Here is a 26214-nt window from a genome sequence, read left to right as displayed (position 1 = left end):
TTCTAGATTATTCAACTGCTGACTGTCATTCTTGTTTTTACTAGTGCGCCTGCAGCCTGCTACACTCCTGCTTTATTTGAAACAAAAATAGAATGGGTCTTCTTATTTTGTATACAAATCTGGGGAAACTGTAAGTAAATTGATAACAGGGTGAGAGAAGTGAAAGTGAGTATATTATTAAACCAGTTGTTGACTTCTGTTACCTCTCCCCTCATAACCATTGCGTCACCACTGACTGGCTTTCTATATTCCACCTCGGAGTAAAACTCCCTCATAGTCCAGCACGGTGATGGGCGGGGTTAAATCCCACATTGTTGTGAGACACCCACCCTGGGTTCCACAGAGAGGGACAGAAGGGAATAGGGAAAGCTATCGTCGCCGCCCCGGTCGCTGATAGCGGCAAGTATAAGAACTGAAGAACTGTCTGTGATGTAGCCTAACCTACATGATACATCCCATTATGTCGGAGGGTTAGACCAGCTTCAGATGTAAAAGCAGGGGCTCGAGTCGGTGTTCAATTTAAACGTGAAACTGCTGCTTATCCCACACTCCCATGGAACTATGAACGGCGCTTGTGTTGCAGTTGGGGGAAAAAAAGTTTATCACAAGTAGAGGGAGACTAGAAATTAAATAAACGGCGAAATGGTAAGTATGACATCCACTGATGATCAATTAGATAATATAGCCTGTATGTTGTAGGGCAGGCTACCTCAAAGGTGTGACATGTTGGCTATGTATGTGGTATGCATGGTGGACCCTATTGTAAAAAAGTGTAATGCTCGTCTACACTCCACAGTTATTGACTTGTGCTTGAACTGTATACTGTAATCATCCAAACTGTGAATACATTCTTCAAATCAATCAATCAATCAAAAGGCTATCATCGATGGATCATTTCTATCCGCGCCTCTATACTTAAGTAGGCTACTCTGTCTCCTTTTTGGCCACGTCGTCAAAAACTATTTAGCATCTGCTTTGCGCGCGACTGGATAAAGTTGATTTATTTTGTTGTTGCATGGTCTGATATAGCCCGATTGACCAACACTATTGTGAAGTCACGTAACGAATTATTAACAAGCAAATGAAGATCAATCATGACATTGACATATTGTATTTATTTTGTATCGTCATGCCGTGTGACGAGTCGACGGGGCTGTGTCTGTGTCTTAATTGTCACTTCATGCAGGCTGCTGCAGAGCTGAACACACTTCTCTGTTCTCTATAGTCTCCGCATAAAGTTTTCAATCACGGCATGCTCTTCCAGCCAGGGCAGGCTATAAAACAATGCGTGTAAAATCCTTGTCCAAGGTTCTGCGGTCGAACTGGTCGTTTTTGCGTTTGTAAGAACAGGCAGTTTGTTGATGACAGACAGGTCCAAACATGCGTGGTTTCTTTAGCAGTATAGCACGAACGGATCCTAATCATATCTGTCATCAGAAACTGTCACCGGCAGCTATAATAAATGCAGTCCAAATGGCACAGAAGGGGGGCGCGTTATTTCCCTTGTTGTCAGCACTCAGCACTGTCTGCAACACTGACTGAAGTCGCAAATGCTTCGCTTTTTGCCTTTCTCCTGCGTTTATAGCCTAGCCTACCTGTTGTTGCCTTGGCAGTTGGCACGCGCAGCAGCAGTGATGGCAACAATTATTAAAGAAACATCAATACTGTTGCTTACATGACTCAAAAGGTGATTATCCGTCCTATGATGACCCAGTTAGAGTTAGGGGCTCACAAAAGCCTCACATAGGCTGCTATGGTTCAGCTTTGCACAGTCTTATGTAAAAATCACCCGTGTGAACTGAGTGGTGCAACTCCCCTCCCCTCTCCTTCTCTCTCTCTCTCTCTCTCTCTCTCTCTCTCTCTCTCTCTCTCTCTCTCATTAGCAGGCAACAGTGCAGCACTGTGTCTCTCTCTCTGTTTCTGGCACAACAGCGCCCCTACTGGTACTCATAGTCATACTGGTGCTCATTAACGTCACATAGGTAGTCACATTGAACCAACACATAGGTGAACACGGACATTGCTGTTCCTTGGAGTGGTGGCACCACTCAAAAACACGCACACTATAGATATTTTACATTGACAGTGATGGCATAATTGCCATTCCTTGTTCAATATTCACCACCAATGGACGTTTTTTGGCAAGCTATCACCTTGCATCCATGGCCGAAATCCTCACCTTTTGGCTGTCCATCCATTCAATGTATGTTGTAAGAAGCCTGGCTTCCGGAAGGGGATGCTGTGCATTTTGGTCCAAACGGAGGGCAGATTCTCAAATCGGTTGCAAAATCTTCCTTGTTCTGCTATCTATCCATCATCATCATCATCATCATCATCATTATCATCATCATCTTTGATGATCCTGACGAACAGGGCTCTTGTGTGTTTTTGTGTGTCAGGGAAGATACTTGACATAAATATTCATGGAAATTATCCTTATTACACCGTTTTCAAAGCCCTATGTGATTATGTAGCTAATAATAACCTCAGACCTCATCATGTGAAACCTTGTCCTTGTACCCTCATTCCTTGGCCATCTGTTTTCTGTTACGGTTTTCTAGTTTTATCCATAGGTGGTTAAAATATGCTTACATCCTCCTTCCAAGTTCTATCATCCTTTTTTTCCCTCTCTCTTTTTTTTTTTACACAAACTGTTCATAAAGTATTCAATCAAACAAAACATAATTAAACAAAACTATAAGGCCTAGTTTACTTTGCCACTCGATTCGCCATTGACTTTATACTATAATGAAATCATAACATTATAAACAAGTTTATATTGAGACTTATGCATCCCATGTTAATTCTCAGACATAATCATTTCATATTGCTATATAATCACTTATGCATTATAATGTCATTGCATTATAATCTTATATGTTTTGAAAGTTTCAATTTGTTGGTTTAAGAAAAATAATAAATCTATTAAGACTAGAGACTATGAATATCAGTTATACAGCATTCTACGAATTTGTGAGTGCTTAAAACTATAATTTGACAGTGTTATAATTATAAACAGATTATTATGCATTATAAGTATGTTTGCAACGCATCATAGACATGGGATATATATATATATATATATATATATAGACAGATAGGTGGCAAGTTTGGCCTAAAGGGTATAAGGTTGGATGAACCCTATTGATATTGGTGACTGACCCCCCAGTATCAGGGTTCCTCTACCGCAGAGCATGCAGATTCCATTGCATTCCGAGGCGAGGCAGTATAGTTGTCTAAATAAGTGATTGATGGACTGACATTACTATCCTTAGACCTAGCATTAGCATTGCTATATTAATTAGATAGGATAATGTACTAGAGATAGAGAGACAACAAGACACCGGGTGTCTGTCGGCTTAGTACGCACAACTCACGAGGGACATACATTGATGCAACGTGATGAAATGCAGTGACTGACTGGTTCCTGCATTGGAACTTTAAGGGAAAGATTTGTAATGCATGTCGGGAACTATCTCCCCTCAGACAGACAGATTGATAAATTAACTTGCAGATGCGTTCTCTTTTACATGGACAAATAGTGAGGTCAGGCAGAAGGTCTTCTCGACTGGGCCCTCTTACTCATCAATATTGATGATATGTAAAGGTCAGCTTGCTCCTGTATGCGACTGTCTGGTTAGATTACAGAATAGGTGCAGGCAAGAGGTGGTTATGTGTAATGTTTGAGTGCTTTTGTGTACATGTGTGCACTGTCTACACAGTAAGCATCAAGTAGCCTTTTCTCTTTCTCTCCATTACCCCACTTAACTCTGTCGACAATACCACCCGATAGTATGTGTGTGCGGCTGTGCGTGCTTGTGAAAGTGCATGTGCAATTGTGCATGTTTGATTAATAAGAGAAAGGTGATGGGTTGTTTTTCCCCTTTAGCAAGGTTAGCATTAAAGAAAAAACAACACAATGTATTGTTCCTAAGGTGTTGGGCCAACATAACAGCTCCAATGTGCCATGACAATTTGGCGCACGTCTCTAGAACGCTACTAAAGGGATGGACCACTATACACTCTAACAAAATATATTCTCTCATGCAGTGTTTCCCCTTGCCAGAAGCTGTTAGTGTGGGGGGGAAGCTTCCACGCATGCACGTTTGTGCTTCGCGAGTGCATCCGTCGGACCCGTAAACACCCGCAAACACCTGTAAACACACAGGCGAAACTGTTGTAATACTTTATAACGGAGGAAGACACTGTCTGCAAACTTATAAAGGACTGTATGAACAAGAGTGAGGGTGATGATCGAAATAATTATGTCGCAAATACAAGTGGCCAAAATGAGTTTTCTTCGATGGAGAGAGACTCAAAGTAGAGTCGCTGCTTCTTCGCCTGGAAAGGAGCCAGCTTAGGTGGTTCGGGCATCTGGTTAGGCATCCCATGGTCTCCCTAGGGAGGTCCTCGAGACCCCGGGGCAGACCAAGGCGCAGTTGGAGGAAACACATCGACTCACTGGCCTTGGAACGTCTCGGGGCCCCCAGGAGGAAGTCACTACTGTTGCTCTGGAGAGGAAAGTCTGGAGCACTCTGGTGGAGCTGTTGCCCCCGCGACCCGACTACAGATAAGCGGTTGAAGATGGATGGATGAACAAGAGGGCACTTTGGATATCATCTCCATAGCACTACCATGCAGATCAACACGCAGAAGAAAGGCACTCTGAGCTGCCACTACCTCTTGCTTCTAATAGCGGAACGTGCACAGATAGACACGTGTGGTGCTAGAGCACCTGCCATTTTGCCCTCTGGACAGCAATGTGCCCTTTTGAAAGTTTTTATTTTTGAAAGTTTGTTTGCTCATTCACTATTTAGGCAGCCGGCGGTTCCACGCACCGCACAATGTGCCTTTTTTCACTTGAGCACCTGCCCAAGCAAAAAAGAAAAGTGTTTTCAGACCGTTACCACAGTCATAATTCATATTTTGTATGTGAATTACGTCTAGTTATACATGCCACAGAGCATTGCCCCGATATTAATTGCTTAATTTCTCACCTGTCTGTTTTGGACTTTTCACCAAGCTGGTCTTCACCTTTGCCTTTAGATAAGCACATATATTACCCTCAGCAACACACCATCTACTCCAGTCCAAACCCTAATAAAATGCCTGAAGTCATGCTTCAGTCCTGGTCCAGGTTTTGACTCAAGCTTATCTAGGCCGTTACTCTGTTTGTATTTCTCAATTTACTTCTATATTTGTAAAAAAAAAACTAAAAATGAATAAACAACATAAAAAAAAAAGAAAAGCTTATCTAGGCCATAATTTTAGACCGGTGCCTTTGCGAGTCCACACAGATCTCAGATCGCCCCCAAATCAGGTTGATGAGCTTTTGCCATGCCCATTGTTGTGCTTGTAGTGAAAGGGAATGAATGGGAGGAGTAGATGTATTGAATGGTGGTGGGTGACTGATGGTCATAGGGTCTGACACGCTTCACTGGCTATTATGGCAGTCAATGTAGGGGCCAACACCAAGCTCTGCTAGCTTGCGTCTGTTGTCAGGGCAACCAGTGGAATCTCTAGCCCTCTTTGTATTGCTTTCTCTCTTGCCCCCTCTCTCTCTCTCTCTCAGCCTATCTTCGATAAACCGCCGTATTTTTCTTTTTCTCTGCTGTCTTCTGTTTGTGCCCCTTATCTATACCGCCATGCACCATTCGGTGCACTCATGCCATGAATAAATGTGATTTTTTATTTCACTATTTTATTAATTAAGGTCCCGACTCCCCACCTTAATTAAGGAGGTGGCTCCTTAAAACGAAAGGTTGTGTGGTGTCTCTAACACACCGTGATGTCATGGCTCTGAAGTGTGTGTGTGCGCGCAGAGCTGAAACCATGGAGTCATACATCATAGATATGTCATAGACTGTCGTCTATGATGTCACAGGCTGGCCACTTGAAGTCTGTGAGATACACATGGGAATTCTACTTTAATTTTCCACATTTGATTTTCTCATTGAAAGAACAACTCCACATTGGGGGTGTCTCAAATGTTGGCACATAGCCTAAATGTTTTCCTCTACCTTCTCTGTCTCTCTTTCCGCCTCTCCCCGCTGCATATGGATTTGGAGGGAGAGTGTGCTAAGCTTCAAGTGATAAACTTGCACTGACACATCAGCAGAGATACCGTGTGTGTGTGTGTGTGTGTGTGTGTGTGTGTGTGTGTGAGTAGGCTAATGGCGTGGATTAACACAGACGCCCATCAGCGATCCTATGACAGGCACAAATCACTCTAGTTTTCATGAAATCATGCCATATAAACCTGGCCCATGGCCTATCACTCTCCATTCTCATTCCTCTTCAATCCTCACATAGAGCAGAGGCCTACATTATCAAGATAATTCCTTTTAATCTAGACAAAAAGCAGCTTAACTCTGAATTCAATGCCGGCATCTCAATTCAAATGAATTGCACGGCCTGTGGACTATTATAATAAGCCGTGTGAATTGAATTGGTGCCTGAATGAAGCACAAATTGTGATGCAAACTTGGGAACAGGAACACACAGGACATGCATATTCACACACAAATGGGATTCAGTTTTGTTAAACCAGTGTATCCCTCACAAAAATATCTGGGCAGCTTGAAAAGCATGCGGTCCCATCACATGTAAGTCTCACACATGCTCTTTATAAAAAGGCTTGGGAAAGTGTGCACATATGACAGAATAAAACCTCTGCCTTCTTAAAGGCAGAGAGGTTTTTAACTTTACAGAATTTACCTGAATAATGGAGTCAATAAGTGATTAATGATGAATACGTTTTCTCAAGCCAATAAAGCCCTTGTGGTGTCAAACATAATCGTTTCAGCAATGCATCTCGATTCTGCATCGATGCAACAACGTGACATAATCGATAATAGGAGCCTAACATATAACGCTGTATATAATATTATATATATAATATAATTCTAAATAAAATATTCTGTTCAGTATATCTGACTGAAACTTGCCATGTATAGTGCAGTAATATAGAAAAGGGTGATGCATTGCGATACATGGTAGAATCAAATCGAATCATTACCTGGTGAATCGTAATCAAATTGAACCATGGCGGCATTGTCAATGCACACTGTGTGTGTGTGTGTGCGAGTGTGTGCGCGAGTGTGTGCGCGAGTGTTGTGCATATGTGCGCATCATAGTCCAAGGACATAGCCGCACTGAGATTAAATGAGAAATCCTAAAATGGAGCATCTCTGATGGTGGAACAAGACTGAGCCCCCTGAGCCCAAATGAGGCAAGCTCGGTGCAACACAGGACCATTTACCATGTGATTTCTCTTGAGTTCCTAAAAGAGGATCCATTTATCGCCAGACCAAAATAAATGTATTATTCTATTTCATAGGTATTGGATGGAGCCCACACAGCACACCACAGGTACAAGAAAGACGTTCTTTATTGAAACGTTTCAATCTATTTGATCTTCATCAGGTCATTGGCCCTGCATAAAAAAAAGGAGATTAAAACTCAGATTACAAGAGTAAGGGGAGGACAGTGGGATTATAATGTTTTTTTTCCACCCATAAAATAGAGCTCTGGCACTGCACCTGTGTACGTGTAATGGGCCCTCTGATTCGTGTAGCACAGCTTAAGTACTCAATCGTTTGTGCGTTTTTGTGAGTTGTGTGGAGGAGGTGTGTGTGTGTGTGTGTGTGTGTGTGTGTGTGTGTGTGTGTGTGTGTGTGTGTGTGTGTGTGTGTGTTTGTGTACTTTCATGTAAATGTGAGGAGTTGTTTTCATTATCAGCTGTTGCCCTCCGGGGAGTGGTTTAGCTCGAGCAGAGCTCCCCAGATACTAAATGGAGTGCTAACAGGCTGTCGATTTCAACTCAATATCCCCCTCGCCCACACCTAGCGCTCTCTGGTTCTCTCTCTGGCTGTGTTGAATGATTTAGTCACCGTTAGCCTACGGTACAGTTAATTTCTGCCACGCTTTAGCAGCAGCGTCCTGGACTCCACTGAATTCTATTGCATTACCTCTTTGCGCTGTTGTAATCAAATCTCGCCTCACATTGTCTCTCCGTTTCCTTTTTTGAGCTAGCATGGCAGTTTATCTGAGGTGAAAGTCACATTTCCCTCTTGCACAGCAGCACAGAATGCATTGTGTGTCCCAATTTCTTTTGCCCTCAACCCCTGATCTGAACAACATTGATCACATTTGTGGTGAGTCAGCTAACCAATAACAATGGAAGAAAAAAAAAAAGAAAGAAAATAACAGAATTTGGTTCTGTTCTTTCTCTCTAGTAAAAAAGGCCTTTTCCTTCCCTTGTCTGATCTGCTAGTTTACAGTACACTCATCTACAACCACCTCCTTAATAATGATCCTCTGGCAGTATTCAGACGGCATTTCTGCAGACAGACCCCATTGCACTGTATTGCCTCTAGATATCTTACATGTTGTGCTATAGATCCTCACAGAGCCTGACTGTACAACACTATCCAAAACATCCTAAAGGGGTAAAAAAAAAGAGGAACAGCCTTTATCTAATTTCAGGTTGACTTCCCAACCTTAGTTGGGAGGTCTTCATCAGGGCGAAATGAAATATGCAACAACAGATTATATACTAGTACTGGAACATGTGAGAATAGAGCTGTGCAATTAGGCAATTAACAAATTCCTAGGTTCTGCACTGACCAATGTTTATTCATGAATCATGTATTTCATTTTCTCACTTTAGTTTTTCTTTTTTGGTGAGCAGTCACACCCTAGTGTCAAGGCTCTGTGCAGATTAGACAGGTGAGGCACACTTCTGTACACGTAGGTGCACACACTAGTGTCACACAGCCGAAATGGCAGATCTATGAGCTCACAATGCATCGTGATGTGACACGTTGTGGGCCTATAGATCTGCTATTGTCATTGGACAACACAGCATAGTAAAACGGGCATCAGTCTGTGACACTGTTATGCTAAGCTCCGCGGGCAACAGCGGACTTGTTCTGCTTTGCCCCATGACTCAAAAAATGTGTCTGCGTGTTTTGCCAACCATGACTCAACATGTGCCGTGTGTATGCATATGAATGAGCTGAAGCTGGGGAGAAAAAAGACGCCAGTAATCTGGTTGTGTACTGTTTACCTAAACTAGGCTTGGCTTCAGCCTAGTGCTGTCAGTGGCTCTCATTCAAGTGCACAGTTTGCATACGCAATCTTACTCTGAGTGCCTTTTGTTTCATGAATTTGAAACCCTGACCCTAGCCTGTAACTGAATATGACTTTGTGTAACAGACTTGGTGGAAGACAAGATTCAAGAGCCGTGGGTTGGAGTTGCTTCTGGCCACACGGGCATGCAGAGAGTACAGTACGGGACTCTACGGACAAGATTCAACAGGGCTTCTTTTTTTGATCAATAAAGTACACCACACACAGTGAAATGTTGGTGCGGCATGCTCTGCAAGTCTGTGTACTTTGGAAGTATTCGAGGATATTGTGCAGTGCACCGTGGCACTTGAAGCTTCTCACCCTCTCCAGTAGTGGTGGTGGTGTTGTTGGGTTTTTTTCTGTCTGCCTGATGTTGCCTGTTCAATATTTTTGTCTTAATTTATGAAGTGCATTTTGAGATGATTAAAAAAAAAAGAGATTGTTCATCTCTTGACTTTGATGAGGCTTGTTGTCCTGGCTGGCACCACAGCGACAGGTCTGCCGCCTCCACCAGGTACGCCCTCTTCTTGTCATCGTTTGTGCTTGGCCCCGCCACCACCACCACTGTGTCGTCTCTCAATAGCCGCGGAGCCATGTCAACCAACATGTGAGAGAGGACCTGTGATGTCATGACATACTTTTTATTTGTGTTTTTTTCTATTCACTTGGTCATTAAGGTCCACAGAATGAGAGGTCTGCTCTGCCGGAAACATCGCGAAATGTTATGGACATTTTTGTATACCACACCATAGACAACCAATATTGGGCAACATTTTTCAAATATCATCATGCTTTAAGTAGCATGTGACATGTCAAACTAGGGGGTTTTCGTGATTCTGAATCCTCCAAGCATTAGTTTTGCACGAAAAACACTCCTTGGCCTAAAAACGGCCATCACAAATTTGATGAGGTCAGCACAAGTGGCTATGGCCAAATTTAGCCCATGGGGTGTTTTTCGTGCAAAACTAATGCTTGGAATGGATTCAGAAGCATGAAAACCCCCTAGTTTGACATGTCACATGATGAAATTTGGAAGATTTGGCCTTATATTGGATGTCTATGGTGTCATTGGTGTGATATACAAAAACGGCCATACCGTTTTTTCGCAGTATTTCCGGCAGAGCCAGACCTCTCATTCTGTGGACCTTACTGACCCAATGAATAGAAAAAACACAAATAAAAAGTATGTCATGACATCATCACAGGTTAATCTCTATTCCTTGAGCTTTTGGGCCTGTGGCTCCCTGGCTACAACTCGATGATGGTGTTGGGAGTCGTTTCTGTCCATGTAGACACGGGTGTACACTAACGGAGAGCATAGCTGCAGAGCACCCTCTGCACACAACCTTCCCTTGGGGCTCCACTTGAGTCGAGTGTGATGGTGGTGGTGGTGGCAGAGGAGGTGTGACTGCCCAACAAGACACCCTCGGGTCTGGCACACAAGAAGTCCAGGATCTGAAAGGTCAATGTCTTTTCAGTCGGAAGCCCTCTCCTGAATAGATTGGCTCTGAATGAGGTTTGAAAATGGTGGTCTGTGGAGTATTGTGTGTGACGTGATTTGTTTGGGTGGCTAATTGCACATGACCAAACTACTGATGGTGTTGATGGATTGTGTGGAATAGGAGGATTTTCTTTCTGGCCTCCCTTTTTTTTGACCGTGTCTTTGGTTGGTTATGAAAATCAACCAAAAGGGCGAAAAGATATATACCGGTAGACTAATAATAATAATTCAGCGGCAGCCCATTCATAGATGGACACACACACACACACACACACACACACACACACACACACAGTCTTGTGTCACCGAATTGTACAAACAAGAACTCTTCTGCCTGCCGTTATAATACTGTTCAACTCCTCATGCTGGATCGATCAGCTGGCTGGTTAAATTATACTGGATTTTTTAGTACAACTTCTATTGGAATGGTATTAGATATCTTGTCAACGTGACAGTGAGCTGCTGCAGTAATGCCTTAATTTCCCCTCTGGGATGAATAAAATACCTACCTACTTAATGCACTACTCTACTGTACCGTCTTTGCATCACAGCTCCTAAACAGTTTCCTGTTTTTGTGCCTGCTATATATATGCATGAGTGACGTCTGCATGTTTTTCTCCCTAGCCATTCTCCTGGAAATTTACAATTGCTTCTTTGGAGCCCTGTGTGGAGGGGGGCTGGCTGGCTGGCTGACTGCCGCTCTGCCCCAGAGTAGAGATTAAAAGTTTTCCCAGCCTGGGCCGTGGCTCAGCGGTCCAGGCACCGTGGCTGGTAATCCAGTCTGGCAGTGTGCCGCAGGTTCGACTCCCGATCCCGACAGCCTTTACTGCATGTCACTCCCCCATCTCTCTCCCCATTTCCTGTCAGCCTACTGTCTGTCATAAAAGAAAAAGCTATTTTCCCTGGTGAAAACCACCGGTGTAGTAGTCATCATCACCAGTGGTGGAAGAAGTACTCAAGTAAAGGTAGCGATGCCACAATAGGGGGAAAAAAAGGTTGATTTTTTTTTTTTTCGTTTCACACTAAACCAAAGCGGTTTAGGTTCTAAACACTTATTTGTAACACTTTTTAAAGGTGTCAGTGTTTCGATTATAAACAGAAGAGCATGTTTAAATGCCATGATTGCACTGAGTCATCTGGCTAGTGCTACTCCTTCTCATTGTGAAAAAGTTGCCTGTTGCAGACTACATACAGTACTATGCATAGTTGCATACCCTACCTGGCAGGTGAAAACAAGCCACCAGATTAGCATTTGAATGCCTGACCTGCATGTGCACAATAGGACAGGCAACGCGGTCCACCCCCCTGCCCCCGGGCCAGGACAAAAGAGGTGTTAAGGTGTGTTCAGACTTGGATGGTTAGAGTGGCGCGATTACATACAAAGTCAATGTAAAGACGTCGAGAATTGCGCGAACGGTCGCGGCGCGACCTGGCGCGGTACAAACGGGACGGACCGAGGCGAATATATTCCATAGAGTAATATATTCAGGTCTAATTCTTCATGGGGGCCCGACCCCCGCCGCCCCCCACGGAGTCTATGTCACTGCTTGCAACCCATAAACATGGGGGCGCGACACAAAAATAGCTAGAAAACCAAATTAATTTAAAGGTATATTCAGTGATTTCACTTCATTCAAATACCACTTTTTTTTGGGATAATCTTCCCTACTATAGAGTGTGCTGACCATATAAGGAGTTCCTCCCTGTCCCCAGTAGTGAGCCCCTGGGGTCAATAAACCCTAGTTTCATTTTTGGTGGCGGGTGGCAAAGCCTTCATCCAATCAGGATGAGAGGGGCCTTCCTCCAATCATGATCGAGTGGGGGCGGGCGGGCCTTGGTGCACATATGCTGTTGGCATGTTGCACTTCCCCCCACTGTAGAGCGTGCATGTGCACATTTTGTTACCGGGGCAGACTGGGTGGTTTTCCAAATCACCCAAATCACTGAATGCTCCTTTAAATCAATTTTTTCAGCTTGAGTCTCGTCTACTTTACACAGAGTGGTTTTGGATGTGTGTTTTCATAGTCATCTTTGAGGAAATCTGAGATTGGATTTAAGTGTCACAAGACACATGGCTAACTTGGGGTGCTGTGACGTGTTTCATAAACTGCATGTACAGTACCTATCTTTTGACAGCATGATGGATTATGCTGGGTCTAGACAGCGTTTCTCCAGGGCATCTGGAAGCACGCTGATAAATGACCACGTCATTTGTGTCATTGTGCGTCAAACCGAGCAGAATTTCCTATTCATTTGTTATGCCTGTCTCAACATGTGATGGAGAATGAATATGCATGCCTGTGCCTGGTGCATATCACTGCTTCGTTCTATAAATAGATCCTGAATTAGGTATTGACCACCATTTGGCTTTTTTGATGACATATTATGTATCGGAAGTTATGCAGCTGATATGTTCCTGTTTTTGAGGGGCGCTAGCTCCTCCTATATTCAGCTATTAGTGTAGATTCACACACGGGTGTGATTTTTAATCGTAGTTTTAACATTTGCAAGCTTAGTGTCACAACCTGAAGAAAGGCTTTTGCACCACTATGCGTCGGTTGTATCCTGTTTTAGATTTATATGCAATTCTATAATGAAATAGCCTTCAGAATAAAGGTTTTTAATATACTTTGTTGAACATTTGCGTTCGCTACCAAAGAGCACCTTCACCACACAGAATGAGCATCATTAAAGTGTCACTTTCTCTGATTGGCTTAGTTAACCCATTCTTGGCGGGACCCCTTTTGGTGTTTCAAGCATTATGTTATACTTTAGCTATTGAAAAATAGCAGAACTACAAGCTCATAGCACGGCACCGAGTGCCGCGCTATGAGCTTGTAGTTCAGCTATTTTTGAAATATCTTTGAATATATATATTCTTTCAGAGGGAACGGTTTTAACTCAAATCTTGCTTCTGGGGGATCCCTGGAACAACATATTTTCAGATGGGGGTCAGCGGCCAAATACATATAATTCTGGGGCTCCTTGACATGAAATAGTTTGAGAACGACTGACAGACACATGGGTTTTTCTGAAAACTGTCATGATTTAGAAGGCATTTGTAGAATCGTCCTCGGGTCTAAATGGGTTAACATCTTGGCTCATCATGCTCATGTACTGAATCCCTCTGGAAACCTCGCAATCCCATTGCCTGACCCCACAACAGACATACCGAGCCACACGAAAATACAGATCAGTTTAAATCTGCCCACGTTAATCTGCTTTGCTGGTGTAAACTAAAACAATTGAGACAGTTTAGTATAATCTGCACGTGGTCAGTTCTTTAATCTCCAACTACTACAACTACTACATACTTACTAACTTCTGAAAACCTGGGATTGCAGTTTTGTGTCCCTTTCCTTTTTCTCCTTTTCCCTTTTCCCTATATACGCTTTCTGTAACTGCACTGCTGTGAGCTGTTTCACCCACTCTTTTGACGTACAGTTGATTCTGATTCTTCTCACACTCTCTCACACGCAGACACGCACATGCGTTTCATATATTTCGTTATCACCACCTTAATATGTATTCATAGGGTGATATGGGCCATTATCTCTCAGCTCCACCCCAGTCTACTGTGAGTCAGGATCATCAGTGATTCATACCGAGGGATGAGATTCATGAATATTTCCCATTCTCCTGTGTAGCCCAAGCTAGTGCTGCACAATGAATCGAAAAAAGATTGAGATCTAGATTCAGACACCTACAATATGCAATCTCATTTTGTGAAGAATCGTGAAGAACGCTCCATATATGGTCGTCAGTCCGTCACGCCTCGTGACACGCTTCATATATGGCCGTCACCGTCTCCATATATGAAGATCACGACACTGACCTTGGATAACCATACATGGAGAAGACTGGATCATCATGATGATCGTGATGATCCAGTCTTCTCCATGCATGGTTATCCAAGAGATCTGCATATATGGAGCCGGCCAGCAACTCTACATCAGTGACCTCAAACCTCCATATATGGAGCTGACCTGTTCTGAGTTCTGACATCCCAAATGTTGATCCCTCCCCAGTCCCCACCCATCCTTCTTCTTCGATGTCTCCCTTTTAACTGATACCTGTCCATTCAAACTCTAGACGGGTCCGCCCCAAAGTTAGCGCAGCCACGCCCGGCAGCCGGTTAAAACTAGAGTTCTCAACAGGACCGAAAATTAAGGGCCGGCCCTACCTGGGCCCTAACTGGGCTGGCCAGAGGGCTCGCCTGGCCTTACTAATTAGCAAAAGATTCATTCCCAGACCTGTTTCAGGTCGCTAGTTCTCGCCCTCAGGGCGTCTTACTGGTAAAATATTATTTTGTTCCATTGTGGAAATATACACTGACCGATAAAGAAAAACAAAACAGCGTCCCTCTTGACACCGGGGCCTGCAAAGGAAGGCATTTCCCTGGGTGGTTTCCTGTGTGTGTTTATGTGTGCACTGTAATGTCAGTGTACAAAATGGAACCGGGCCCATTTGATTACATTTATATAAAGGATTTATTTTACTTTATATCAGGGTGTCCCCCACCTACTTGTAGCCAGGTCCCTACACAGTAAAATCCCTCTAATCAAACATTAGAGAGGGAATTGTCACGCATTTGTGTACATTTGTGTGATTGTGTTGTGTGAGAAAAGCATGGTCTTTGGAGCAAATATGGAACTTTGCCAGTAGCCACAGGCTATGAAGAGTGATATAAGCATAGCTGTATGGTTCACACCAGTGTTGTTTTTGGCAGCAAAATTTGATTTTAGTTTTAGTCATAGTCTTTTGAATAGTTTTCATTTAGTCTTAGTAACATTTTAGTCACTTGAAATGTTTAGTCACTTGAAATGTTTTAGTTCTAGTTTTAGTCGATACAGTAATATACAGTTGATTTAGTCGACTAAAATGTATTTTGCTGGGCCTTCATGCCTGTCGTAATGACTGATTTTACACGCGGCGCGTTGTGAGCTTGTAGATCTGCTATTTTCAGGATGCAACCAAGTGTAAAATTACTTATACTGGATCTCTTGTCCACTAGTCCCTTCCTAACATAGTTAGTTTTTAGATCGTTTTTATTTGTTGACGAAATTGTCAGTATATTTTCTTTACTCTTGGTTTTAGTCACCATAGCTTAGTTTTAATTTAGTTTCCATTAAGTTTTCGCCAGTGAAAAAAGGTAGTCGACGAACATTTTCGTCTTCATTTAGTCGACGAATTCAACACTGGACTGTTTGCTTATGCTCTATGTTCAGATAGTCTGCTGGCAAAAAAGCAAAGGAAATCTGGCAGTGGAAAAAAAGTCCAATGCTATAATACTGTAAATAAATGGGTTGTTGCCCTTCCAAAAGAAGCTCAGTTCATGTTCATATTTTATTCCTTGTTGTGATGCGTCGATCAGCCCGCTTTAAAAAAAAGAGGGAATTCAGTTCGTCCTGTGTGCGAGTTTGTCGGAATGTTTAACGGCAATCCTTGTGTGTTATGCGTTTTGCACGTGTGTCCACCCATCTGTAGCATAATCTCCATGGCCTCAATACAGGCCCGGGTCAGAGGACTAACACTGACCAGATAACGTGTCCCGTGTGGGCATATGGTCGGTGCCTTTGAGCATGTGTGGAAACGCTATGTAAACACTTGCATGTAAATATGTTTTTCCTCTCCCACTCTCGACCACATACCCGTGTTTATGGATTTGCTGAGTGTGAGTGCACTGCCAACAGGCGGGCACATGATCTCCACATGTCTCCAATTCCTAGCAGATGTATTGTGCGTGCACGTGTGTGTTTGTGTGTGTGCGTGTGTGCGTGCGTGGATACGCGCGTGTGCGTGTGTTTTCTGTCCTTCTGTAACGAAGAGCTGAAACATGAAATGTGTGTGCTTAGGTAGAACTATTTACTGTAATAGACATGGGAATGCTGACTTTGCCATGCGCTACAGGCAACATTACTACAAAGCTGCAGGCACCATTAAAGTGCTATAATACAAACTCAAATATTTTATATATATATATATATATATATATATATATATATATATAATATATATATATATATTTATTTATTTTATTTGGAAAAAGCAGTACATTACAGGAAGCATTTCTCTTGGATATAAGACAGGTTTTTTCCCCCACCCCTTTGCCCTCCCTCCCCCCCCCCCCTCCATCTCCAATGTCTCTGTATAGTCCTCGCTTTCTTCAAATGGAATACATTATGGCATCAAGACCAGGGGCAACAAGGCAACATCACTTAGTTTAGAGTGTACATTTCAGAGGGAGAAAAAGAAGAGAGTGGCCAAAAAAAAGAAGAAATTACAAAAATCAAGAAACGAAAGTATTTACATTATTGCTGAGGGGAACAAAAACAAAACAGCTTTGGACTTCGACCATGAGAAGAGGAAGGGTGTCTTAATTTTTTTTTTGTTTTTTACAAAGATCATAAAGCAGGCAATTAGGACCAGTGAGATCACACAAAGTCTGCTCTCAGTGGGGCAATATTATGTAGTACTATCCAGTTGTTCCAAATTTGGTAGAATTTGTCTAGTCTAGTTCTTAGGATGTTAGTTTTTTTGAAAATATCCAGGACTATCCCGTGCCAATCGTCCATTGTGGGTGTGATTGGGGTTAGCCATCTTCTTGTTATTGACTTTTTGCTGGCTGCACCTGCAGTAGATTTGTATCTCTCGTCTGGTTAAGACAGTCAATGTGGCACAGATACAAGGTTGTGAAGTTAATAGGATTGGAGTATTAAATACTGAACACAGTGATTTGTGAATATTGTTCCAAAACACCCTCAACTTGGGGCACCCCCAGAAAATGTGAAAGTGGTTGACTTTCTTTGCCCCACACTGCCTCCAGCACAGCTAGCCTATCATCACCTATGTGTTTTTCCTGATACGGGGTCTTAAAATATCTAATAATATTTTTCCAACAATGCTTTCTCCAGTCCATAGAACTGGTTGAGGTAGATTGGAACTCCCAGATCCCTCCCCATACTTCCTCTGAGAGTACAATTCCCATTCCCATCTCTCTTTGATGTACATCGTGCTTTCATTTTTAGCATCTGAAATGGCACTATATAACTCAGAGATGGATTTACTTGGCTCGACTGTAAGGGCTGACTTCGGTATGAAAAATAACTTGGATTCAACTGCAGAAAACTCTGTTCCAAACCATGTTTGACCTGTATTGATCTGAAACTATCGATTTCATTTCTTTGTATGAATGACATGTAAGTTGTGACATCTTTCTCTATCCATGACTTAAATCTTATGTCGCCTCTATTTGGGGCTAAATCTGTATCGAAAGCACACCATCTGAAAAGTTTCAACATTATTTTTAAACGATATGATCTCACTACCTTTTGCCACACATAAGTTAACGTATGGCTTATCCATGGATTATTGATCCTCTCTAACTCCTTCCATGTCTAGCCTTATACCCCCTATTACTCCAGTATAGCAGAGGAGTTATCTGTGCTGCATAATAGTAATTTCTTAAACAGGGAAGAGCCATGCCTGTGCGGTTGGAATTTTGCCCCCATGTGTGCATTTGAAGGTTTGGCCTTGTATTATTTCTGTTTTCTCCGTTGCCATGGCAACGGTACAGAAGTCATTTTCACATGGTCATGTTTTTTATGTTTGTTTATGTCCATTTATTTTCAATACAGAGAGAATGATTTGTCAGCCTTGAAGCCCTGGCCTTCAGAGTTCAGACTGCTTCACTCACCACCAATTAAAGAGACAGTTTACTGTGTCTCATCTCAGCTGCTTGCTCACACACATGACGTGATGTTCCGTCTCTTTCCTGTTTTTATCATTATCACATAATTATAATATGTTGCCGATGTAAATTAGTCAGACGAATCAGTTTGTCCCTAAAATGACCTGACTTCTCATTGCAAAATAGAGAGTGTTATGAGGAAGGAGGAGAGACCCGCACACCGCCACTTGCTGGTTCAAGAAGTTTATTTAAAGAGTCTTAAGAGTTCTTCAAGTGTTAACATGTGTGTGACTGTGTGTGTGTGTGTGTGTGTGTGTGCGCGCGCGCGCGTGTGTGCATGTGTTCGCAGGCAGACCGCAGTGGCTTTGACGGCAACATCCTCAGCGTCCCGGTGCCGATGCGTCGCGGCGGCTCGGACTCGAACTTGGATGTGGTGGACAGCTCGAGGGAGGGCGGGGTCGGCCTGGACTTCACCAAGGGGGCGCTCGGCATCGACAGCATGCAGCAGAAGATCCTCAAGGTTGGAGAGGAGATAAAGAGCCCGTTTATGGGCCCTTTATGTCTTTATGGTGTTATACTACAGAGCCATGTGCACACACACACACACACACACGCATGACACTTCAGCCACCGAATCACATGGCTTTAATGGCATAATTGCTGCAATATGCGGTATCTGTACTGTATTTGCCCCCACGGCCATCGGAACACATGAATGTGTTGAGGATGGTTTATGTACCTTCTTAGTTATGATGGCATATATCAAAAGCATTGAATTAAATTAAAACGACATATATACCGTTGTTTATTATACGTTTCCCCACGTTCAACTTAACTTTACACGAATAGCCCTTAATCACTGTCTCGAAGGGCTTTGCAGGCCCACATTTAACAAAGGAAGTAAATCATTGATAACCCCGGTCCTTAGACATTAAATCAGGCACGGAACAATTCCCAAGAAAAACCCCTTGGTGGGGGGGGGGGGGGGAGAAACTTGCTTCCAGGGCGGACAGACAGGCGTTGCAATAAGTGCCGGCTGGGCAATATTCAACTGCAAAACAACGGGGTTATAAATCTTAACACAATGAGGGCTATCTGTCAGTTGACAGAGATCAGTTGACGAGTCGACACACATCCATTTGTTGCACATTATTCCCATTTTGGGCGGGAACCCCTTTTGGTGTTAGCATTATGCTATGCTTTAGCTATTGAAAAATAGCAGATCTACAAGCTTGTAGATCTGCTATATTTGAAAAATCGAAGAACGACTGACATAGAAACATAGCTTTTTCAGAAAACTGTCAGGATGTAGAAGACAATTTTTAGAATCTGATCTCAGGTCAGAATGGGTTATCCCCAGATCCACCCTCTCATCCTCGTCCGGTCCCTGTGCCACCAGGTGACGGAGCAGATCAAGGTGGAGCAGACGGTGCGCGACCAGAACGTGGCGGAGTACCTGAAGCTGGTGGACAACGCCGACAAGCAGCAGGTGGTGCGCATCCGGCAGGTGTTCGAGAAGAAGAACCAGAAGTCGGCCCACTCCATCGCGCGGCTGCAGCGGAAGCTGGAGCAGTACCACCGGCGCGCCAAGGACGGCGAGAGCAGCAGCCGGATGCACCACTGCCACTTCGGCCAAATGAGGGACGGCGGCGGCGGCCACAGGGAGCTGTTGTCCGGGACGCGCAGCAAGGAGGGCAGCCTGCGAGACGTCAGCGGCACGGGCCGCCACCCGACGGCGCTGGACAAGGTGAAGACCGTCGGGCCCGGCGTGTCCCTCTCTCCGCCCTACTTCTTCAACAAGTCCCGGGAGTTCGCCAACCTCATCAAGAACAAGTTCGGCAGCGCGGACAACATCGCCCACCTGAAGAGCTCCATGGAGGCGGCGGGCGCGGGGGGGCTCCACGCGGAGGGCGGCGCCGCCCGGGCCCTGAGCGGCAGCGCCAACACGGTGGCCAAGGGGACCAAGTACCCCAGCGACGACGAGTGCTCCAGCGCCGGCACGTCGGCGTCGGCCGACTCCAACGGGAACCCGGCGGGGGGCTCGGGCTCGGGGACGGGCACGGGCACGGGGGGGCGGTTGGACTCCCAGGGCAGGCTGGGGGAGGTGCTGGAGGTGGTCAGGGAGATCAGGGAGGCGCAGGCACAGCTGCAGGACGACATGGAGACTCTGAAAGTCCAGTTCAAAAGAGACTACACTTACTTCACACAAACACTGCAGGAAGAGAGATACAGGTAGGTGCAGCGCCCGCGCACACACTCACACACGCACACATCTACACTCAGGACCACCTACAGTCCTCCTAATTGGGAGTTAATCATATTAACTCCCAATCAGCTATATTATGGCTGTTGGAGTTAATACTCCCAATTAGCCGAGGATTTGATTAGTAGCTAATTAGTATTTTCCTGACCTCTCTGTTCATGAGGTCATCTCTCCATGAACTTGTGTGCAGTAAAAACAGATGGAGGATATTCTGCCTCACACAACACAGACTGTTGATAATGTCAACTAAGGACGACTGCCATCCAATGTGTATAAACTGTAATCACTCGCCCACTCACTCAGTATTATGCATCGTCCTTTTCTTTCACTTTTGGAGTCCGCTGTCTTGTCGTCCACGCGCACACGCGAGCATGAGTGTGTGCTTAAAATGTGACTCAATGCGATGCATTGTAAGCTTTGTAGATCTGCTATTTTCAAATGGGACATTCTGCATTATTAAAGAGTACTACATTTTGAATTCTGGACTTTTTCTTCTAAAAGGGATTGAAGTATTGATGCGTTTACTTAAGTAAAGAATGTGAGTACTTTTTCCATCTATCCATCCATCTTCAACCACTTATCCATAGTCGAGTCGTGGGGGCAACAGCTCCACCAGAGTGTTCCAGACTTCCCTCTCCAGGGCAACATTAGTGACTTCCTCCTGGGGGATCCCGAGACTTCCACGGCTAGTGAGTCGATGTGTTTCCTCCAACTGCGCCTTGGTCTGCCCCGCGGGGTCTCTTCCCAGTGCGATGTGCCTCGAGGACCTCCCTAGGGAGACGCCCGAGAGGCATCCTAACCAGATGCCCGAACCACCTAAGCTGGCTCCTTTCCAGGCGAAGAAGCAGCGACTCTACTCCGAGTCTCTCTCGTGTGACTGAACTTCTCACCCTATCTCTAAGGGAGATGCCAGCCACCCAAGAAAACTCATTTCCGCCGCTTGTATTCCCTGACCTTATTCTTTCGGTCATGACCCACACTTCATGACCATAGGTGAGAGTAGGAACGAAGATTTGCATGTCTGGGTGTGAGAGAGTGTGTGAAGAATCAGAAACAATGTCATAATCGTGTGCGTGTGTGTGTGCTCCTGTGAGTTCAGGTATGAGCGACTGGAGGACCAATTGAATGACCTGACAGAACTTCACCAGCATGAGACGTGTAATCTCAAGCAGGAGTTGGCCAGCATTGAGGAAAAGGTGGCCTACCAGGCTTATGAGAGTGCCAGGGATATACAGGTACACACACACGCACACACACACACACACACACACACACACACACACACACACACACACACACGGATTAAAGTTCTCAGTCGCCACGACTGAGAACGTCATTTGGATTCCATACAGTCAACATTTGTTTCTCTTGGCTTTCTTTAAAGCAGTGGTTCTCAAACATTTTTGGCTCAGGTCACACCTCTAAATAACTTTTTCATCCATGAATGACATCTACTGTTAATTAGTAGAACATTAATGTTATATCACGCTGCGTCAATGTGTGAAACTTTCCCTTTAAGATCCAGTATGCCACGAGGAAAACATGAGCGAATATCCATTTCCGAGTTCCATTAGGATAGAACGTTTTTACTTGCCGTTTAACGACTTGAACCCCAGTAACCTTATTCTGGGGGGAAGTTGGATGATTATACTTGGTTGCGTGCCACTGTCACACACTGAAAATAGCTACATCTGAAAGCTCACAACGCGTCTATTTTCAATGCAATACAATGGCAGGCAACCAAGTGTAAATCAGGCATCAAAGCATGTGGCTGGAAAAGTCTAACCGAACAGTAATACTAGATATTAAACTTGTATTTAGAGTATTTTAATTGGTCAAACTTGCAATAGAATACATGTTCATAAGAGCATCTACCAATATGGTCTGGATGTTTCATAAAAGCACAGGTGTAGATAATCCATCGTAATTTTAGAGGGCTAGTGTGGAGGGCTTCTTTCACACACACACACACACACACACACACACACACACACACACACACACTCTCAGGAGCATGTTATGGAAGCTGATGATGCACCACAAATATTAATCTTATAAAGTGATTTGTTTCTGGTCAAATAACACAATATCGATTCTAACTAGTCCATAACCAGGCATGTATGCACCCAAACTATTTGCAGACTAAGTAAATTGGGACCACAACCCAGTAGCACGCTGAGTGCTACTGCAGGTTCTTGATTATATCGGTCTATACATGTAGCCATGCCTCGCTAGGTCAGCTGCTTGCCTTGCATAAGACCTTTATAACTTACCACTATTGAGCGAGCTATTTCTCAGTCAGTGGTGTGTGTGTGTGTGTGTGTGTGTGTGTGTGTGTGTGTGTGTGTGTGTGTGTGTGTGTGTGTGTGTGTGTGTGTGTGTGTGTGTGTGTGTGTGTGTGTGTGTGTGTGTGTGTGTGTGTGTGTGTGTGTGTGTGTGTGTGTGTGTGTGTGTGTGTGTGTGTGTGTGTGTGTGTGTGTGTGTGTCTGTCTATTGCCTTAAGGCCAGGTCCAGCACACTTGGACAATAGGCTCTGTGCTATAACTATAGTCTCAGGTTTCCAGAAAGTGGCATACCCAGTTCCAGTTCCAGTTACATTTTCCATAGCTTCGACTAAGAGCAGCATGTTTGGTGCGTTTCCGCTTCAAATTTGCTGCTCAGCCAATCAAACAAAGCTACGGGAAAATGAACTGGAACTGGACATAGGTATTCTGAACACTAGTGTTGACTACAATTATGTACAGAGGCAATTGGAAATTCCCCCTGGCACTGCTCTGTGAGTCACTCCCCTGACATTTCGTTTAGGAAGCCCTAGTGGCGTGCCAGACGCGAGTGTCCAAAGTGGAACTGCAGCAGCAGCAGCAGCAGACGGTGCAGCAGCTGGAGAACATGAACACCAAGGTGCTGCTCGGCAAGTGCATCAGTGTCATGCTGGCCGTCGTCACAGTCATCCTGGTGTGCGTCTCCACGGTGGCCAAGTTCGCCGCGCCGCTGCTGCGGAGCCGGCTGCACCTGGCGCTCACCTGCGTGTGCGCGTCCCTGCTGGCCTTGCTGTGGAGGAACTGGGAACACTTGCAGTCGGCACTCGAACGCTTGCTCGTCCCGCACTGAGGCGCCGCCGGAGCCCTGCCTTTTTTCCCACCCCGCCCCGCTCATATCATATCTTTTATAAAGACGCCCGCGACTGAAGATGGATATTATCGTGAAAATTACATTATGGAGTTTACATGTAGCTTTATGCCAGCTCTCTCCTTCTCTGAATGGTTTCCAATGTCTTATTTATGGCTCTGCATTTTGTATGTCCAAAGCGGGTCATGTGCGTGTATGTGTGGTGTATGTGTGTTGTATGTTTATGCTGATTGTTCAGTTTTAAATGCATTCATTCCTTTCCTCCCACCTTAATGTAAATATGAAAGAGCCCTTTGCATCGCAGAACACACTGGGCTATATCTTGCTTACCCCTTATCCCTAAACGTATTTGCCATTTTTTACTATTTAAAAAAACCTTTTAAAATAGTTCAAATGGCTGATCTACAAGCTCACAACGTGTAGATGTAGATCGGCTAGTTGAACTATTTTAAAATGATTTAAAAAATAGTAAAAAAAAAAAAAGGCAAATAAGTTTAGGGATAAGGCATAAGGGTGGCGCAATATGGAGCCCACTGTCTACAAAGCTGGCGGTGTGCTTCACTCCCACAGATGGTGACGCAACACTACCCCATCAGTGCATCACTACAATTGAAAGTGACATTTAAGTCACCTAGCAATGACCAATCAGATAAAGTGCCACACAGGTGCGGGCACGTGACAGACATTTTCGACTAGTCCTCTTTCTCGCTTTCTCTCACTCCTGGTTTTGTGTCACCATACAGAGCATTAAACCTGCAATCCATAACATAGTTGGAGGCAGACCACCTCCAACTACTGCAGCTAATTGTATCGTATACTCTACCAAATTGGTTAAAATTATGTTTTATTGATTAAGATCAGTTATGGATTGCAGCTTTAAATAAAGAGTGCACTTTTATCAGGAGCACAAAATTAGAACAAATGCTGTCCTTTATATTAAGCTTGTTAAGCTGTGAAACAATGTCTTGTTGTGGCGCAGTCTGCTGCGCCAACATTTTAAAGCTCATTCATGCACATTATGATGAGCATGTTTTCCATCTGCTGGACGAACATAATACAGTCTTAACCATTCCATGTCCTATGGGAGCCATTTTTAGGCGGGTACACCACATGTCTGACTAAAGTACTAAACATTTTATGAAGTGTTGATCAGTGATTTTCCTATGCTCAAATGCAGATAGTAGTGTGTATGGAAACATAATGAGGGCATGGAACGCCAAGGGCGTATGTGATTTTATTTTTTTACATGAGAGCTTTTCATTGATTGTAATTATTTAATTAAAACGTTTTTTCTTTTTTTAAAGCAATCTATACTTTTATACAGAGCAGGAATTTATTTTGAGATATTTATGTTTTATGTTTTTTTTTTTTTTTAAATAACTACAATCAATTAAAAGATCTGTTCAATTCTGAAAAGGTCACTTACGCCCTTTGTGCTCCAAGCCTTGAGGAAAAATATAATGAAATATTTATCGTTCAAGAAAGTCGCATATGCCTACAGTATGCCTCGTATACAGTACCAGCTGGCTGTGACATGTACCGGAAGGGCCCATTATTTTTATTGTGTCAACGTACTGTACTGTGTATATTTGAAGAACATTTAGAATTTTGTTATTACTGTGGACAATTTATGAGTGTAAGCCTCACGAAACAAAACTGTTTTTGTGTGCATTTTACATGTGTACATGTCTGTCCCACCAACTGCACCCTAGCGGCTTCTAGCCTACATTATACCGGAGTCACAGTTATACACATCTTATATACTGAAAGCCTAAGGCCTTTTAACATGGTTTTATAGTAATGTAATGCTCATTTGTATATTGCATCTCTGTACTGAGGCCACGGAACAAAGGACCACACTCTACAAGAAATCTGAGAGTGTAGCATCTATTCAATTTTTCCACCCCCCGCAACCCATTACAAGTGGGTGAGGCTGTGTAAAGGTGTTTCTGCCTCTAAGTCCGTTTTCAAAAGGGAAATGTGTCCTCTTTCATTTAGTTTGATAGATTTGCAGTTTTGTCATGCCAAATGTGCTTCACTAATCACTGCTCCATTAGCACAGTGGTTCCCAAAGTGGGGTCTGGGGAACCCCAGGGGTCCTTGAGGAAGTTCCAGGGGGTCCCCAGCTAAATGATCATTTGGAACCAAATGGACCCTTATGGGTCAGTAACTCTGAGAGAGAGAGAGTGTACAAAATGTGTAGTGTCAATTTGTGGGTCCCAAAGTTTGGGAACCACTGTTGTAAAGGATGCTCCATTAGTGTCCATTTCACCAACTGTGTTCTGAGGCCCCTGTTACAAATGTCAATGCAGCGCAACATGATGTGAGATCTGATGAGCTCTTCAGTGAACCCAGTGTCCCCATCTGGAAACCCGGCCAGTGTGGGTCACATGGCACCTGTGTGACCACCTGGATTCCAACCCGGGTGTCCTGCATGGGAAACCATAGGGAAAATCCCTCTTGCTAAAGGCAATTATATTAGACTACCCTGCTACATGA

The 26214-nt window shown here is 44.0% G+C and overlaps 1 protein-coding gene across 2 annotated transcripts in view; it reads left to right on the top strand.

The window, feature by feature from the left end:
• tmcc3 (transmembrane and coiled-coil domain family 3) overlaps positions 1–25903 on the top strand; it is a 40265-nt gene extending 14362 nt beyond the window's left edge. The window contains exons 1-5 of one of the 2 annotated variants that reach the window (XM_080757553.1): positions 371–645; positions 18673–18843; positions 19723–20555; positions 21686–21821; positions 23392–25903. In XM_080757553.1, the coding sequence (XP_080613679.1) occupies positions 643–645; positions 18673–18843; positions 19723–20555; positions 21686–21821; positions 23392–23697 (1449 nt within the window). In that variant the 5' untranslated portion in view covers positions 371–642 and the 3' untranslated portion in view covers positions 23698–25903. Of the gene's footprint in view, positions 1–370; positions 646–18672; positions 18844–19722; positions 20556–21685; positions 21822–23391 lie in introns of those variants that run through there. The other variant, XM_080757552.1, reaches the window with a different exon arrangement.
• The last annotated feature ends 311 nt before the right edge of the window (positions 25904–26214 follow it).

Source organism: Protomyctophum bolini (genome assembly GCF_963924005.1).
Source record: "Protomyctophum bolini genome assembly, chromosome: 23".
NCBI classification, from domain to species: Eukaryota; Metazoa; Chordata; class Actinopteri; order Myctophiformes; family Myctophidae; genus Protomyctophum; species Protomyctophum bolini.
This window is presented reverse-complemented; position numbering and strand designations above follow the sequence as displayed.